This window comes from Adelges cooleyi, unplaced genomic scaffold (assembly GCF_023614345.1).
Source record: "Adelges cooleyi isolate 19-005CV unplaced genomic scaffold, UGA_ACOO_1.1 ACOO_flye_CR_arks_rails_tigmint_CR_PRNA_17, whole genome shotgun sequence".
NCBI classification, from domain to species: Eukaryota; Metazoa; Arthropoda; class Insecta; order Hemiptera; family Adelgidae; genus Adelges; species Adelges cooleyi.
In genome coordinates, this window is record NW_026095827.1 from 219,752 (window position 1) to 235,992 (window position 16,241).

The 16,241-nt window shown below is 27.5% G+C and overlaps 3 protein-coding genes across 9 annotated transcripts in view; all 3 read right to left on the minus strand.

Annotated features, from left to right (window-relative positions):
- Positions 1–16,241, minus strand: part of LOC126833087 (zinc finger protein 28-like) — a 141,404-nt gene that overhangs the window by 56,905 nt on the left and 68,258 nt on the right. For both annotated transcript variants that reach the window (XM_050564231.1, XM_050564232.1), the window contains exon 5: positions 13,635–13,814. In XM_050564231.1, coding sequence (XP_050420188.1) covers positions 13,635–13,814 — 180 coding nt within the window. The remainder of the gene's footprint in view (positions 1–13,634; positions 13,815–16,241) is intronic.
- Positions 1–16,241, minus strand: part of LOC126833086 (zinc finger protein 721-like) — a 132,487-nt gene that overhangs the window by 12,792 nt on the left and 103,454 nt on the right. The window contains exon 10 of the mRNA XM_050564228.1: positions 10,600–10,720. Coding sequence (XP_050420185.1) covers positions 10,600–10,720 — 121 coding nt within the window. The remainder of the gene's footprint in view (positions 1–10,599; positions 10,721–16,241) is intronic.
- LOC126833088 (zinc finger protein 501-like) overlaps positions 1–16,241 on the minus strand; it is a 36,468-nt gene that overhangs the window by 5,136 nt on the left and 15,091 nt on the right. The window contains exons 1-3 of one of the 6 annotated variants that reach the window (XM_050564237.1): positions 4,758–5,337; positions 4,606–4,663; positions 3,898–4,061 (exon numbers count right to left, since the gene is read on the minus strand). The exons of 1 other annotated variant lie outside the window; for it this stretch is intronic. The gene's annotated coding sequence lies outside the window, so the exon portion shown is untranslated. Of the gene's footprint in view, positions 1–2,542; positions 2,717–3,897; positions 4,062–4,588; positions 5,338–7,674; positions 8,023–16,241 lie in introns of those variants that run through there. 4 more of the 6 variants (XM_050564236.1, XR_007684842.1, XM_050564233.1 and 1 more) reach the window with 4 other exon arrangements.

The window sequence follows — 16,241 nt, forward strand, 5'->3', positions numbered from 1 at the left end:
GTGTGTTTGTTTGATAACGAGCGATTGCCACAGATGGAGGTACTTGGTTGCATGAAGGTATTAACAAATTAAATTACCGACTCAAAGCTTATTGTACTTACCTTCATCGGAATCCTACAAAATTAATTATCGAGCTCACCCAAGGCTTTATCCGTCATAGACACACTTTTCGCTAAATGTGTTAGAATACAAAGGCCCTCACACTTGTAAAATTAATATTTAATATAAGAATAACAACAAAAAATAGGTGTTAAATAAAGCCAGTACAGTTAGGTCGGGGCATAGTGGAGACTGGGCGGTCACAGGTTTACAGGAATTATTATAACTGAACGTGATAAAATACCTTAGGTTTAATTTTCATAACTAAATCCGTAAAAATTTGCTTGAAATAGTGAAATAAAGAAGAAATGTCTATCCTTTTTAGTGAAAAGGGTTTTTGATATGTTTTGGTTTTGTCAATGTTCATCGGTAGTAGGTACAATTTTAAAGAATATTCCAGTTACAAAACTTTTAACTTTCCTAAATTACTGAACCAATGAGACTATAAGCCTGAGACTCCATTTTAAATTGAAATGTTAAGACTTTATTTTATTTACTTCTTAAAGTATTAACACTTCATAATTTATTAAAATCTCTATTGGCAGTTGCTGGCTTGGTTAGAAAAAAATACTATTTGTAAGGGAAGTATTAGAGATATGTACATAATATTCCTTATGTAAAACTGTTACTGATTGTATTTGAAATATATTGAACATAATTATTTTTACCAATTATTTAATAATAAATGTAAATATTGAAGTAGGTATATTTGGTCGACTTGCCCGAAAGACATTTCCCGAAAAATTTCAGAGTATTATCATTAAAATGAATAATATAACCAAGTTTGTTTTTTTTTTTTTTTTGATGTGCAGTGTCAACCAATTAAAAATGGAAAATTCTTAAAATAAATAGTATTAAAAAAACCGACTGCAAAAGCTGAAACAAAATTGATATGATTTTCCAAACCACTAGATCTTATACATTTTAAATAACGCATTAGTTTGTTTAAAAATCGAAGGCAATAATCAATTTAATTATTATGATGTATACATTTATAAACAATTACAAGATGTTGAACAGTTTTCTTCTAGTTTTACCTCATACTTTTTACAAAACATTTTAATTCTATACCTATAAAATGTTTATTAATTTTACACATCATCCAATTTGTATGGTTACAAACCTTACATTTAAAATTCTTAAAAACAGCCAATTTTAATTAAACTCGTATTAAAAAAAGGTCGAAAGAATATAAATTACAACTCATTTTTTTTTTGTACGACAATCAGTATTTACTTATTAATATTTTTAATAAACATTCCATCGCTGCTATATAATTCTATGAGATAGAAAATAATTTATTTTAAGTTTTTTAATCATCACATTAAAATAATTAATTTTAGTGTAAAATTACATTTTAATTATCAAGAAATAAGACAGAAACAATATAAAAACAAATCTGAACGAGGAAACGGTTACAGGAGCAAGCCAGTAAAAAAAAAAAAAAATAAAACCATTTTTTATACTTGAATGCAAAAAAAAACACAAATAATATTGCAAAATAGATTGATTTTCTGCTTGTTGTACACATCTCAAAAGTTTCACAAACAAAAATAATTACTTTGTTCAAGTAACAGTTTTATTCTAGAAATATTCTCCTAATATTAATTTGATTACTTTGAACTCATACTTGATTTTAATCAATATTTTCTAAGTAAACAAAAAGCACAAATTAAAAAGAAAAAATACATTTGACTTATAATTTTAGTTCTAATAAACGTATTTAAGATATAATAACAAATTGAGATTATTTTTAATAGATAAGATCTTGTTGTCAAATAATATTTACTGTAATAAGATGAAAAGTATAACTTTCTTTGTATCCTCCAGTTAACTTATATGTTATTTAAACTGACTAAAACAAATTGGTTAGTCGCATAATTCGACGCACAAAAATAAACAAATATTTTTAATCAAAACTCAATTTTAAAATATAAATTTACATATATTATAAACAATTTACCTTAAAAACCAAAAGACTACTAAAATTTTATATTACAAAATAAGAATAGTAACAATATTTTTTAGCATAATGCATGTGTAGATTATGCAAATTAAAATTTACATTATACAAATATAAAAACTAAATAATTAGTGTGACCTTTGAAAAATTAAATAGAAAATGACATACCATGTTAATGATATGTTAAACGATAGTAATAATTAAAATATTACAAGAAAACTAAGAACAATAAATTAAATCTGAATTAAATCGTTAGTAAAAAATAAAATTGCAAAATAATAACAAATAGTTATTGAAAAATTATGATTTATCATAGGCCGAGCAAATTGTATCGTACCGCACCCATATGTATGCGTTCTTGAATTTTGAGGCGAGATTGTTGACTGAAGGTTTTTTCACAGACATTGCATTTGAAGGGTTTTTCACCGGTACTCATAAAATGATACATACCGGAGAAAAACCCTTTAAATTCGATGACTGTGAATATAATTTTTTACTATCGAAATTGTATTTCAAGTTGAATAGAAATTTGTATAAAATAGACTATAAATAATATAGCCGCACATCTTAAGGTTAAGGTTCAATGACTTCAGTGTTCTTTTGTTTCATCATTTTTATGTTTATTTTTCCAACATATTATACCGCTTCAAAACTCTATAATTGACATTAAACATTAATAGAATTTAACATTAGGGTTATGCATACATGATTAATATGACGACTTAATTGCACAATTTTAATTATTTTATTTAGTGACAAATATAGTAATAATAATGATGCAATAAAGAAAATTTAGTTTACATTATTTGAAAAATAAAAAACAACAAAGTTTTGAGTGATATATTTTGTTATTTTTAATAATTTAAAACTAAATTTTAATTTACTTAAATTAGACAAATAACACAAAACTACAAGTATGACTTGTACGCATGAAGCTTAGACGGTAAAGATTAAAGCTAGACGATAAACCATTTTGCCTACTAGAATAACTTAAAATAGCGTTGATTGTAAACTGAATGTTTTTTCATAGATACCGCATTTAAAACGGTTCTCGCCAGTATGTTTCTTGACATCAGGTTGTTGACAGAAGGTTTTTTTCACAGACATTGCATTCAAAGGGATTATCGTCGGTAGTTAAGAGGCTCAGCTCAAAATTTATAAAGTATACATACCGGCGAAAAACCCTTTAAATGTGATGTAAGTGAATATCATATTTTACTCTAGAAAGTGTATTTTAAGTAAATAGACATTTTAATGATATGGACTATAAGTCATCTAACATTTTTTTTAATGATTATTCTTCGACATATAAGTCATCTTAGCCATACATTTTTTTATTCCAAATAAAACTATTAACTTGTTATTATGTTTGCTTCCTCTAAAAACCTGTCGTTGGTATGGATGTTAGTTTTCCGCTAACATCAAACTAATATTATGAACCACTTGTTCATATAATAATAGATTGTTTTAAAACTACATCTTTTTCTTATCAATATAATGTCAAATCAAAAAGACAAAAAAAATAAAATTGTAAACATCTACTTGTGGGTATGATGTCTGCAGTACCACATTGTTAGCGCACGAGACTTATCGTGTTATACATATAAATTTCATTCTTTTATTTTTTATAATGGACGAAAAATGGAAGCAAGTGTCTTTTTTTATTATAAAAACTATATTTTAAAAGTTATTATAAGAAATAATATATTAAGTAATGGGATTTGTTTGACAAGCGACATCATTAATTAAATGGTTTTATTAAATTACGGAGAACGACATAATTACAAATAGTTTAATAATTTTATTTAGGATAAAAAAATAAAAAATCGACTTACTCATTAAGTCGTCAACTATTGACGACTTTATTTTTTACTAAATCCTCCTCTGTTGTAGAAAATTCATTATTTATGAGCTGCACATCTAATGGTTTAGGTTCAATGAATTCATACGATTGCTCCATCATTTTCATGTTTAATTTGCAACATATCACTTGAAAACTCTATAATTAACATTTAACTTAGTTATTTGTCTGTTTATAAAGGATTAATAGGACGACTTAACTACTTAATTTTAACTATTTTATATGCATAGGGGTTTAATAGGACAAATTGCACAATTTTAATTATTTTATTTAGTAACCAATATTATGGTCATAATAATGATATAATAAAAAAAAATGTAGTTAACATTATTTGAAAAATAAAAACTAACCTAAAAACTAAGTTTTCAGTGGTCTATTCTGTATTTTTTAAAGATTTAAAACTACATTTTTATTTACTCAAATGAGATGAACACAAAACTACAAGTATGGTTTGTAGGTTAGAAGCTTAGACGATAAAGATTAAAGCTAGACGATAGCCCATTTTACTGACTAGATTAATTTTAAAGTGTCGTTGATCCCGTATCACTCGACTCAACCTCCGAGTAAATAATAAATAGTAAGCAAACACATATCAAGTCAACGAAAAGACAGAAAACACAGCAATAATGTAAATAAATTATAAATACAAAACGGTAGGTACTCACACAACATAAAACCGTACACAACGTAGAACCGTACACAACGTAGAACCGTACAAAACGTAGAACCGTACACCGCTGCTACTAAAAATTAATAATCAATGATTAACAGTCAAGACGAAACATTATTGTAACGCAAATTGTTACACGAAACACGAGGCAATATGTTAGGTACCTATCACAGAATTCGACCACGTTATCATGATTAAAATCTAGAGATTCTCACGAATCGCACCCGTGGCAACAATACTGATAACGAATTGTACCTTTAGCGCGTAAATATAATTTAACTAGTGATGATTTACAGAAATTCAGTTTTACAAAAATAAATCTTATATAATATTTATCATAACCAAAACTTAGCTTGTATTTAAAATAATTGTGATTTTAAAGCAAAGTGCAAAGTGCAAACTGAACGACTAATGATAACGCAGAAATGCCAATAGCCAGATGTGCGATGACGTGGTGCAAAGTGGGTGTGATAACGAGTGATTGCCAGATATGGAGATAATTCGCAGCGTGGAGGTAAACTGCGTTTTAAGAGGCAAACAAATCAAATTTGAAATTTCCAACTCTTGTCACAAAGCTAGTTGTAAACTTACCTTCATAGAGCATTTACCTACCAATATGTATGCGTGCGTGTTTCTTGAGATTATTTTATTGGCAGAATGTTTCTTACAGACATCCCATTTAAATGGTTTCTCGCCGGTTTGTATACGTGTATGTTTCTTGAGATCAGAGATTATTGACTGAAGGTTTTTTCACAGACATCGTATTTGAAGGGTTTTCCGCCGGTACTAATAAAAAGATACATACCGGAGAAAAACCCTTCGAATGCAATGTCTGTGAATACAATTTTTATTCCTTTCTTTACTTTTTTAATTTTACTATCGAAAATGTATTTAAAATTAATTAGACATTTTAATGATATAGACTATAAGTAATCTTACTTTTTTTTCCTAATGATTATTCTTCGACCTTTAGGCCATGAATTTTTTTATCTTAAACAAAACTATTAACTTGTAATTATATTTTCCTCCTCCTCTATAAATCTTTCGTTGCTATCGATGTAGCTTTCCGTTACCTAACATTAAATTTATGTTTGGAACCACTTGTTCATATATTTTTTTTCTTTTCATTAGCCTTTATTAATAACGTGTATGTTTCTTGAGATCAGTGATTATTGACTGAAGGTTTTTTCACAGACATCGTATTTAAAGGGTTTTCCGCCGGTACTAATAAAAAGATACATACCGGAGAAAAACCCTTCGAATGCAGTGTCTGTGAATACAATTTTTATTCCTTTCTTTACTTTTTTAATTTTACTATCGAAAATGTATTTAAAATTAATTAGACATTTTAATGATATAGACTATAGGTAATCTTACTTTTTTTTCCTAATCATTATGCTTCGACCTTTAGGTCATTAGCCATACATTTTTTTATCTTAACTAAAACTATTAACTTTATAATTATGTTTTCCTCCTCCTCTATAAACCTGTCGTTGCTATCGATGTAGCTTTCCGTTACCTAACATTAAATTTATGTTAAAAACCACTTGTTCAAATAATTTTCTTTTTCTTTTTATTAGCCTTTATCAATAACGTGTATGTTTCTTGAGATCCTATTATTGACTGAAGGTTTTTACACAGACATCGTATTTAAAGGGTTTTCCTCCGGTACTAATAAAATGTTACATACCGGAGAAAAACCCTTCGAATGCAATTTCTGTGAATACAATTTTTATTAGCCTTAATTAGTAAAAAATATTTGACTCAACAATTAAGACAGTAATAATGAGTAAAATGTAAATGTATGGTTACATTATTAGTATTTACATGATTTCAATGATAAATATAAAATGATAAAAAACAAACAAAAAGAAGAAAAACAACCAGTAAATACATAAAACTAAATGAAACTAATATAAACTTTAATTAAATTGAAAGGCCAAAGATCTTTAGAAAGGAAAGAATTGCAAAAATGACAGAAACGGAACGGGTGTTTAATAAATAATTGGTAAAGGGAGGCTGAATGTTAAGAGAAGAGAGGAAGTTAAATAATAAGAGCCTTTTGTTGGTCAAAGCCGGACCATATAATAATAGATTGATTTAAAACTACATCTACACCTTATCAATATCATATTAAATCAAAATACCAAAAAGAATAAAATTGTAAACATCTTTTTAGGTATCTTTGTAGGTATGATAACCGGTTATGTCTGCAGTACCACATTATGTTAGCGTACGTTTGCACGAGACTGACCGTGTTATACATATAAAAACATCCTTACATTTTTTTAAAATTATTTTACAAAATAGACAAAAAATGCGAACAAGTGTTGTTTTTTTTTATAAAAACTATAATTTAACAGTTATTAAAAAAATATAGATATTGCGTACTGGGATTGTTTGACAAGTTATAATTATAGAAGATTGTGAAGATAAGTAGATTAAGTTACTCAAAGAAAGTTCATACTTTTCTTTACTTCTTATAACGTCGAAAATAACTGTTTAAACAATATTATTAATACTATTTTGAAAATGATTCCGGAAATAAATACAATTTTTTTTTTTTTAATCACGGAAAACAACTCAACTACAATAGCTTAATTGTTTTATTTAGTAACAAATACTAGTAATAATAATGATGTTATAATAAAGAAGACAGCTCATGGCTTAAGTTACCAAAGCTTGAGTACAATAAAAAAATAAAGAATAATTTAGTTCATATTATTTTAAAAACAACCATCAAAGTTTTGAGTAGTATATTTTGTTTTTTTAAACATATAAAATAAAATTTTAATTTACTTAAATTAGACGAATAACACAAAACAAAAAGTACGACTTGTAGGTAAGAAGCTAACACAATAAAGATCAAAGCTAAATGATTGCCCATTTTGCCGACTAGATTAATTTAAAATGGTGTTGATCCCATATCACTCTACTCAACTCCGGATAAATAATAAGTAATAAGCAACCAAATATAAATTATGATTCTTTTTATTCACAAGCAGTGTTTTAAGTCCACGGGAGACAGTGAACACGGCAATAATGTATATAAATTAGAAATACAAAACAATAGGTACTCACACAATGTAGAACCGTAAACTGCTTTCCAGAGCTGCTGATAAAAACTTATAATAAATTATTAAAATGCAAGACAAAACTCAATTGTAACGCAACTTGAAACGAAATAAAGAAACACGAGGCACTACGTTAGGTGTTTATCACAGAATTCGACCAAGGTGTAACGAATAAAATCTAGAGATTCTCGCGAATCAGAGACGGGGCACCAATACTGAAAACAAATTACACTTATTGCAAAAATCGAATCTAACTAGTTATAATTCACAGAAATTCAGAGTATAGAGTGTGCAAAAAGAAATCATAATTATTTATTAACAAAAACATAACCTAACCTAACCTGCATTTGTAATAATTGTGATTTCAATGCAAACTGAACGACAAATGATAATGCAGACATTTTACAGGCGGCAGATGTATGATGACGTGGTGCAATGTGCATAGCGTGTGTGATGACGTGGTGCATAGTGTGTGTGATAACGAATGATTGCAAGTGATGGAGGTAATTCGCAGCGTGGAGGTAGACTACCGAGCGATTCAAGTGGCAAATGGCAACTGCGTTTAATGCGTTTACCTAAAGCTTTATCCGTTATGGAGACACCTCTAGCTAATTGTGTTAGAATACACAGGCCCTCACACTTGTAAAATTGTAAAAGCCAGTACAGTGGTGTTGGGACACAGTGAGGGCGGAGAGGTCACAGGTTTACTGCAATTATTATAACTGAAAGTGATAGAATCACTTTTAAGTAAACGCTTCACCGTAGATTTTTGAGAAAATTGTATATGTTATATTTCAATTTTGGATCGGTCTAATTTTCAGAAATAAATCTCTAGAAATTTGCAGGAAAAAATGAAATAAAGAAGTAATGTCTATCCCTTATAGTAGAAAGGATTTATGATATTTGGTATTGCTTTGTCAATGTTTAAAAAATGTTTAAATGGTTATCTTATAATTTAAAAGTATTATTATTAAAATGAATAATATAACCTAGTTTTTAAATGTTTTTTGGTTGTGAAGTGTCAACTAATTGCCATTTGTTTTTAGTTTGTCGAATCTTTCAAAATTATTCATAAATTAACATGAAATTGTTCACAAAAACGAGCTAGTCATTTTTCTTGATAAAATCGTCTGAATTTTATAATAATGAGTAAAACAATGTTGGAACTATAACGAAGTAACGCAATTTCAACACACAAAGTAAATTTTTATTGATATTTAAAAAACAATTGAATTAAAAAATTTAATTTTTTTTTGTTCAATTAATAACTCTACTACTAGGTTTATAATTTAACTAAACAAGAAATTTAACCCTAAACCAATGTATGGGGTAACGCCAACCCTTTGCTACACCTATGGCAAAATATTTAAACACAGAGATTTTACTATTGTTCAGTATAATAAAAATATATATACTCAATGGTACATACATGGTGCATATATTATGTATGCTATAAAATAAAATAACTTTTATGCTTTACATATTTGTTGTTCACTGTAAAACCAACGTGAGTATTATTTTTCATGTCAACGCTTTCGATAGAAAAAAACATTTTTTAACTTGTTTTTTATTCGTTTTATTTTTTACAAATTCCAAATCAGTTAACCTATTATACTACCAATAATTTTAATCAACGTTTTTGGGGTTTTTACAAAATAATGTACATTTTAACTAGGTAACGTTTTCAATTGCTGTTTAGTAATTTTTTTAAAATTTTTATTGAGAGGGGAAAATAGTTGACATACCTAAATCTATTATATTGTGTTAAGTAATATTAATATTATGCTATTAAATATACAACAGTATACGGGTAATATAAATTTCCACACACTTCGATATAAGTACATGTTTGTTCATTTTAGTCAAAAATAAAATGTCAATTTTTATGGGCACATACGTTTCTACCAACTAACAAAAATATTAAATACATACACGTGTATTCTGTTGGTGATTCTTTTACAACCTGAAGTTACTTAATTTAACAGTTCAACTAAACTACCAAATTATATAACATGTTGAACACTGGTTTATAATGTATAAAACACATTGGTTTCATTAAATGCGGTTGTGCAAAAGTATTTGTATATTATATTATTATAAGTTAAACTTTTTAAAGACTATGTTGATTTTCTACTCATATACGATTAAATAGAAATATTATACATTGTAAAAATGTTGTAATTTTTATTTGAAAACAGAAAATATAACGAAAAATAGTATTTTTGAATTTCACGGTTATTAAAGTATACACAGTTATATTAAGAATAGAAACTATATTACCTACTTATTATTTTAAATCTATAATTAATTTAAAAAAAAAAAAAATTAACACAATTTACAAGCAATACAATAAATAATAATTTTCATAAACATGATTCGTTGCATAAAAATAAATACATTTTTTAAATTAATATTCAATTTTAAAATACAAATTTACATATATTATAAACTATTTCTCTTCAAAGCGAACAGAAAATATTGAAAACAACTAAAATCTTATAACACAAAATAAAAAAAGTTACAATATTTTTAACTATGACGCATGTGTAGATTATGAAAATTAAATATTACATTTGACAAATATAACAACTATAAATATCTCATGTGATACTTAAAAAAAGTAAATTTAAAATGACATATTTATGTTAATGGCTTACTTATAGGTAATACTTTTAAGAGTATCTTGGCGACCATTTGATTTATCATAGGCTGAGCATTTGTATCGTACCCCACCAATATGTATGCGTGCATGTCTCTTAAGATTGGATTGTTGAATGAATGTTACGTGCATGTTTCTTCAGGTTAAATTGTGTATTGAAACATTTTTTACAGACGTCGCATTTAAAAGGTTTGTCACCGGTATGTATGCGTTTATGATAATTGAGGGACGACCGGTGACCAAATGTTTTTTCACAGATATCGCATTTAAAAGGTTTCTCGCCGGTATGTATACGTGCATGACTCCTGAGATCAGATTGTTGACAGAAAGTTTTTTCACAGACATTGCATTTAAAGGGTTTCTCATCGATATGTATCCTTTTATGAATTTTGAGGTAAGATTGGTCGCAAAAAGCCTTTTGACAGACATCGCATTTAAAAGGGATTTCGCCGGTATGTATACGTGCATGTCTCTTGAGATTAGATTGATGAATGAACGCTTTTTCACAGACATTGCATTTAAAGTATTTCTCGCCGGTATGTGTTCTTTCGTGAGTTTTGAGGTTAGATTGGTCACAAAAAGACTTTCTACAGAAATCGCATTTAAAGGGCTTCTCGCCGGTATGTATACGTGCATGTCTCTTGAGATCAGATTGTTGAATGAAAGCTTTTTCACAGATATCGCATTTAAAGGGCTTTTCCGTGTGAATGCACGAATGTCTTCTCATATTTGACTTTGATGAAAAACTGTTTAAACAAATACGACAATTAAATAGTTCATTATTGTTTTGAGCATATTCTTTCATTCTGCTGTTACGATGATTGACTTTATTTTTTTGAGGTGCTTTCTTTTCAATGGAAGTACTGGAATGCGCTTTCGCAATATGCCGGATTATATTATTTTTGGTTGTAAATCTCCTTTGACATATACTGCAGTCGAACCGACGTATTTTGTATATTTTTTCCTCTGCATTGTTTTTTATAGTTTCAATTAAACTACAATCTATAATTTTTGTATTATTCCAAGTATCGGTCGCTTTACACATAAAATGAACACTGCAACATGTATGAAACAAAATAGATTAATTTAGGATCAATATATTTTAATGTTATATAGCAATGAAAAATATTACTAATGTTAAATGTACAATGCATCAAACACGCATCGTTTTTATTGATATTAGATGAAATACAAAGATTTTTATTTTATTGTAGTGCCTAAAATTATCCAGCAAAATAAAAATATTTTGGAATCGTTTAATTAGACGTTTACACTTTTTAGAATATTTATAACATCCGAATGTCATAAGATTTGAAACTTAGAAATTCTACTCTGTTTTATGTCCACTTTTACATTTTAATGAGTACCTTGAGACTTATTAATGACCGAGTTCTTACAACCCTGAACTTGGTAGAAATAAAAAAATTCACATGAAATATCTAAACTATGTTTTTGACATGGATATGTTCTGGTCAACGATTAGAGATAAGTGATAAAATATGAGAGAAAAGATAATAAAAATCAGAGATAAAATACTAGAGCTTAATAAAAATAATAAATAATAAATATACATAATATCCATTATCCCTGTGTGTATGTATTTGCGTGTAGCGTGGATATCAAAAGTTTTTTTTTTGTAATTTTAGGTGTAAGGGACCCCCCCATGTTATCACTAGATAGCTTCCCCACTCGTAGTCTCCAATTAATTTATTTACATAGTTACCATATTTGCTTATTGTATCTTTTTTTATGTACAGATAGTAAATGTTATTTAAAATTAAATTTTGGAAAAAATAAAAAATTTAGGTTCACGCAAAGCGTATGCACGTGTTTTAACAGAAGAATGTTGGAATTTGTTTATATATATAAATATATAACACTGTAAGTCTCGTGCGAACATAAGCTAACTAATCGTGGTACTACAGACATCATACACACAATTAGATATTTACAATTTTTATTTTTTTAGGTATTTTGATTTAACATTATATTGATTAGAGGAAGATTTAGTTTTCAAACAATCTAACATTATATGAACAAGTAGTTCCTAATATAAGTTTAATAACGAAATGCTAACATCGATAAAAACAACGGGTGTATAGAAGAGGACAACATATAATTACAAGTTAATAGTTTCATATATGATAAAAAATAAATGGTAATATGATATGTATAGATGTGTACATATATATATATATATATAACACGGTATGTCTCGTGCGAATGTACGCTATCATAATGTGGTATTACAGTGTGATTTAACATTAGATTGATAATACGAAGATGTAGTTTTAAAACAATCTATTATTATATGAACAAGTAGTTCCTAAAACAAGTTGAATAACGAAATGCTAACATCGATAAAAACAATGGATGTATATAAGAGGACAACATAATAAGAAGTTAATAGCTTCATTTAGGATAAAAAATTAATCATAAATAAAATCGAATTACCCATAAGTATTGTCGACTTCATTTTTTACTAAACACTCCTCTGTCGTAGAAATTTTATTGTTTATGAGCTGCACATTTAACGGTTTAGGTTCAACGACTTCAAAAGATTTTTCAATGGAGTGTTCTTCTGTTTCATCATTTTCAGGTTTAATTTTCAACATATTATACCGCTTCAAAACTCTATAATTGACATTTAACATCAGTTATATTTCTGTGCTATATTTAGGATTATTAGGAGACTTAACTAACATATAATGATAAAATTTCAATTTTAGTGACTATTTGTGTTTTTTTAACATATTTAAAACTAAATTTGAATTTACCTTAATTAGATAAATAACACAAGCCTACAAGTATGACTTGTAGGTGAAAAGCTAACACGATAAAGATCTATAGCTAGGCGACAGACCATTTGACCGACTAGATTAATTTAAAGTGGCGTTTACCTTACTCATGTATTATATAACTGATAATTATATTTACCAATCTGTAGTTATTTTAAAAGTGTATATAATTTACTGAAAATTTTAAATCATCGTTAACAAGTTTAAAAAAATCTCTAATGTTTATATAATATAAACCTAATGATGTATAGTAGCTTAAAAACAAGCTATAACTATAGAAGAAAAGGAAAAGATAAGTGGATTAAGGTTACTCAAGGAAAGTTCATAATTCTCTTTACTCTTTATAACGTCGAAAATAATTGTGTAAGCACAATGATAACAACTATTTTGAAAATGATTTGAAACATAATTGATAACATTTTTTTTTAAACTACGGAGGTCGACATAATTACAAGTAGTTTAATAGCTTTCTTTAGAATAAAAAACGAATTGATATAAAAATCGCCTTACCCATAAGTATTGTCGACTTCTTTTTTTACCAAACACTCCTCTGTTGTAGAAATTTCATTGTTTATGAGCTGCACATCTAACGGTTTAGGTTCATTGACTTCAAACGTTTTTTCCAAGGAGTGTTCTTCTGTTTCATCATTTTCATGTTTAATTTTTAACATACTATACCGCTTCAAAATTCTATAATTGACATTTAACATCAGTTATAATTCTTTACATATATAGGATTATTAGGAATTCTTAACTGTACAATTTTAACTATTGTTTTTTAAATATTTAAAACTAAATTTGAATTTACCTTAATTAGATAAATAACACAAGCCTACAAGTATGACTTGTAAGTGAAAAGCTAACACGATAAAGATCAAAGCTAGGCGATAGCCCATTTGACCAACTAAATCCTTACTCATTGTATATATATAACTGAAATTATATTTACCAAACAGTTATTTTAAAAGAGTATATAATTTACTGAAAATTTTAACTTATCGTTAACAAGTAAAATAATCTCTAATGTTTATATAATATAAACCCTAATAATGAATAGTAGCTTAAAAACAAGCTATAACTATAGGAAAAGGAAAAGATAAGTGGATTAAGTTACTCAAGAAAAGTTCATATTTCTCTTTACTCTTTTAAATATTTAAAACTAAATTTTAATTTACTCAAATTAGACAAATAACACAAAACTACAAGTATTACTTGTAGATTAGACGCAAACACGATAAAGATTAAAGCTAGACTATAGTCCATTTGAACGACTAGATAAATTTAAGGTGGCGTTGATCCCGAATCACTTGACTCAACTCTGAGTAAATAATAAGTATAAACAAACATATATAAATTATAATTCTATTTATTCACAAGTAGTATTTTAAGTCAACGGGCGACAAAAAACTTGGCAATAATCTAATTCAATTAGAAATACAAAACGGTAGGTACTCACACAACGTAGAATCTCAAACCACTGCCCAGAGTTGCTTATAAAAACTTCTATAAAATGATTAACAACAACTGGTAACACAAAATTCAATTGTAACGCACATTGAAACGAAATAACAGGAACACGGCCCAATACGATAGTACCTATAAATTACATAATCACAGAATTCGATCAAGTTATTATGATTAAAATCTAGAGATTATCACGAATCGGATCTGTGGCACCAATACTGAAAACAAATTGTACTTATGGCGCTAAATCTAAATTAACTAGTTATAATTAACAGAAATTTAGTGTGTAGGTACAAAAAGAAATCTCGATTATTAACAAAAACAAAACTTGTATTTAATAATAATTGTGATTTTAATGCAAAGTGCAAACCGAATGATAACGCCGACATTTTATGCACAGATTTGTGATAGTGTGTGTTTGTGTGATAACGAGTGATTGCCACAGATGGAGGTAAACTGTCATGCGTTTTAGGAAGTATACAATACCCATTGTGTTAGAATACACAGACTCTCACACTTGTAAAATTAATATTTAATATAATAATAACAAAAAATTGCTGTTAAAGAAAGCCAGTACAGTGGAGTCGGGGCATATTGGGTAAGGATCACTGGAGGTCACAGGTCTACAGGAATTATGATAACTCAAAACGATAAATAATCACTTTAAAATAAATGCTTGACCACCGATTTTTGATAAAATTGTAAATGTTATAATTCCGTTCTAGATCTACCTTCGGTCTAATTTTCCGACCTATATCCCTAAAATTTTGCTTGAAAAAGTGGAACAAAGAAGAAATGTCTACTCCTTTTTGTGGAAAGGATTTAAGATATGTTTTTGTTTTGTCAATGTTTATCGGTAGTAGGTTTATCTTTGCTGGCTCTACTATAGTTTTGTACAATTTTGAACATTTCTTCAGCCCCAAATTGTACGTATACATTCGTATATCATTAATTCAAATTAAATCGTAAAAAAAAAAAATAAAAACAATGAAAAATTATTACTAAAACTATTGTAAAACTTTCAAATTGTCACGAGAGGTTTATGAGGCTTTAGTCGTGTGCTTTTGCTTTAAGTCTATTAAGAAAACTTTTGCGACCATAAGATTTTTAACTGATTTCACAGCTTTATGTTTTTTAAGATTATTTTGTTGAACGAATGTTTTTTCACAGACATTGCATTTAAAGTGCTTTTTGTCCGTATGGATGCGACGCTGTCTCCTCAGGTTTGATTTTGATGAAAAACTTTTTAAACAAATTTCACAATTACATAGGTCATCATTATAATATTTCAAATTTAAATAGGTAAGACGATTAGTCTACTTGTTTATTGAATTTAAAGAATATATAATGTGTGAATGTGTTAATATTGTAGGTATATAAAATATTATAGCATACTACTATAGCAATAGGGATACTCTGAAAGTTATTTTTTAAGAAAAAAAAATTAAGATGGCCCGAATAAGTAGAAAAGTACAACATAATCATAGAATTAAATATTCATCCCTTTGAAAATTTTAAGTAAATCAGTATTGATAACAGTTACCAAATAAAATAATGAAAATAAAGAATGTGTATTTAAGTAACTTAATTTTATTACAAAAAAATTAACGTAACATAGAGAATACTGACTAGAAACATATTATAAGGGTAAAT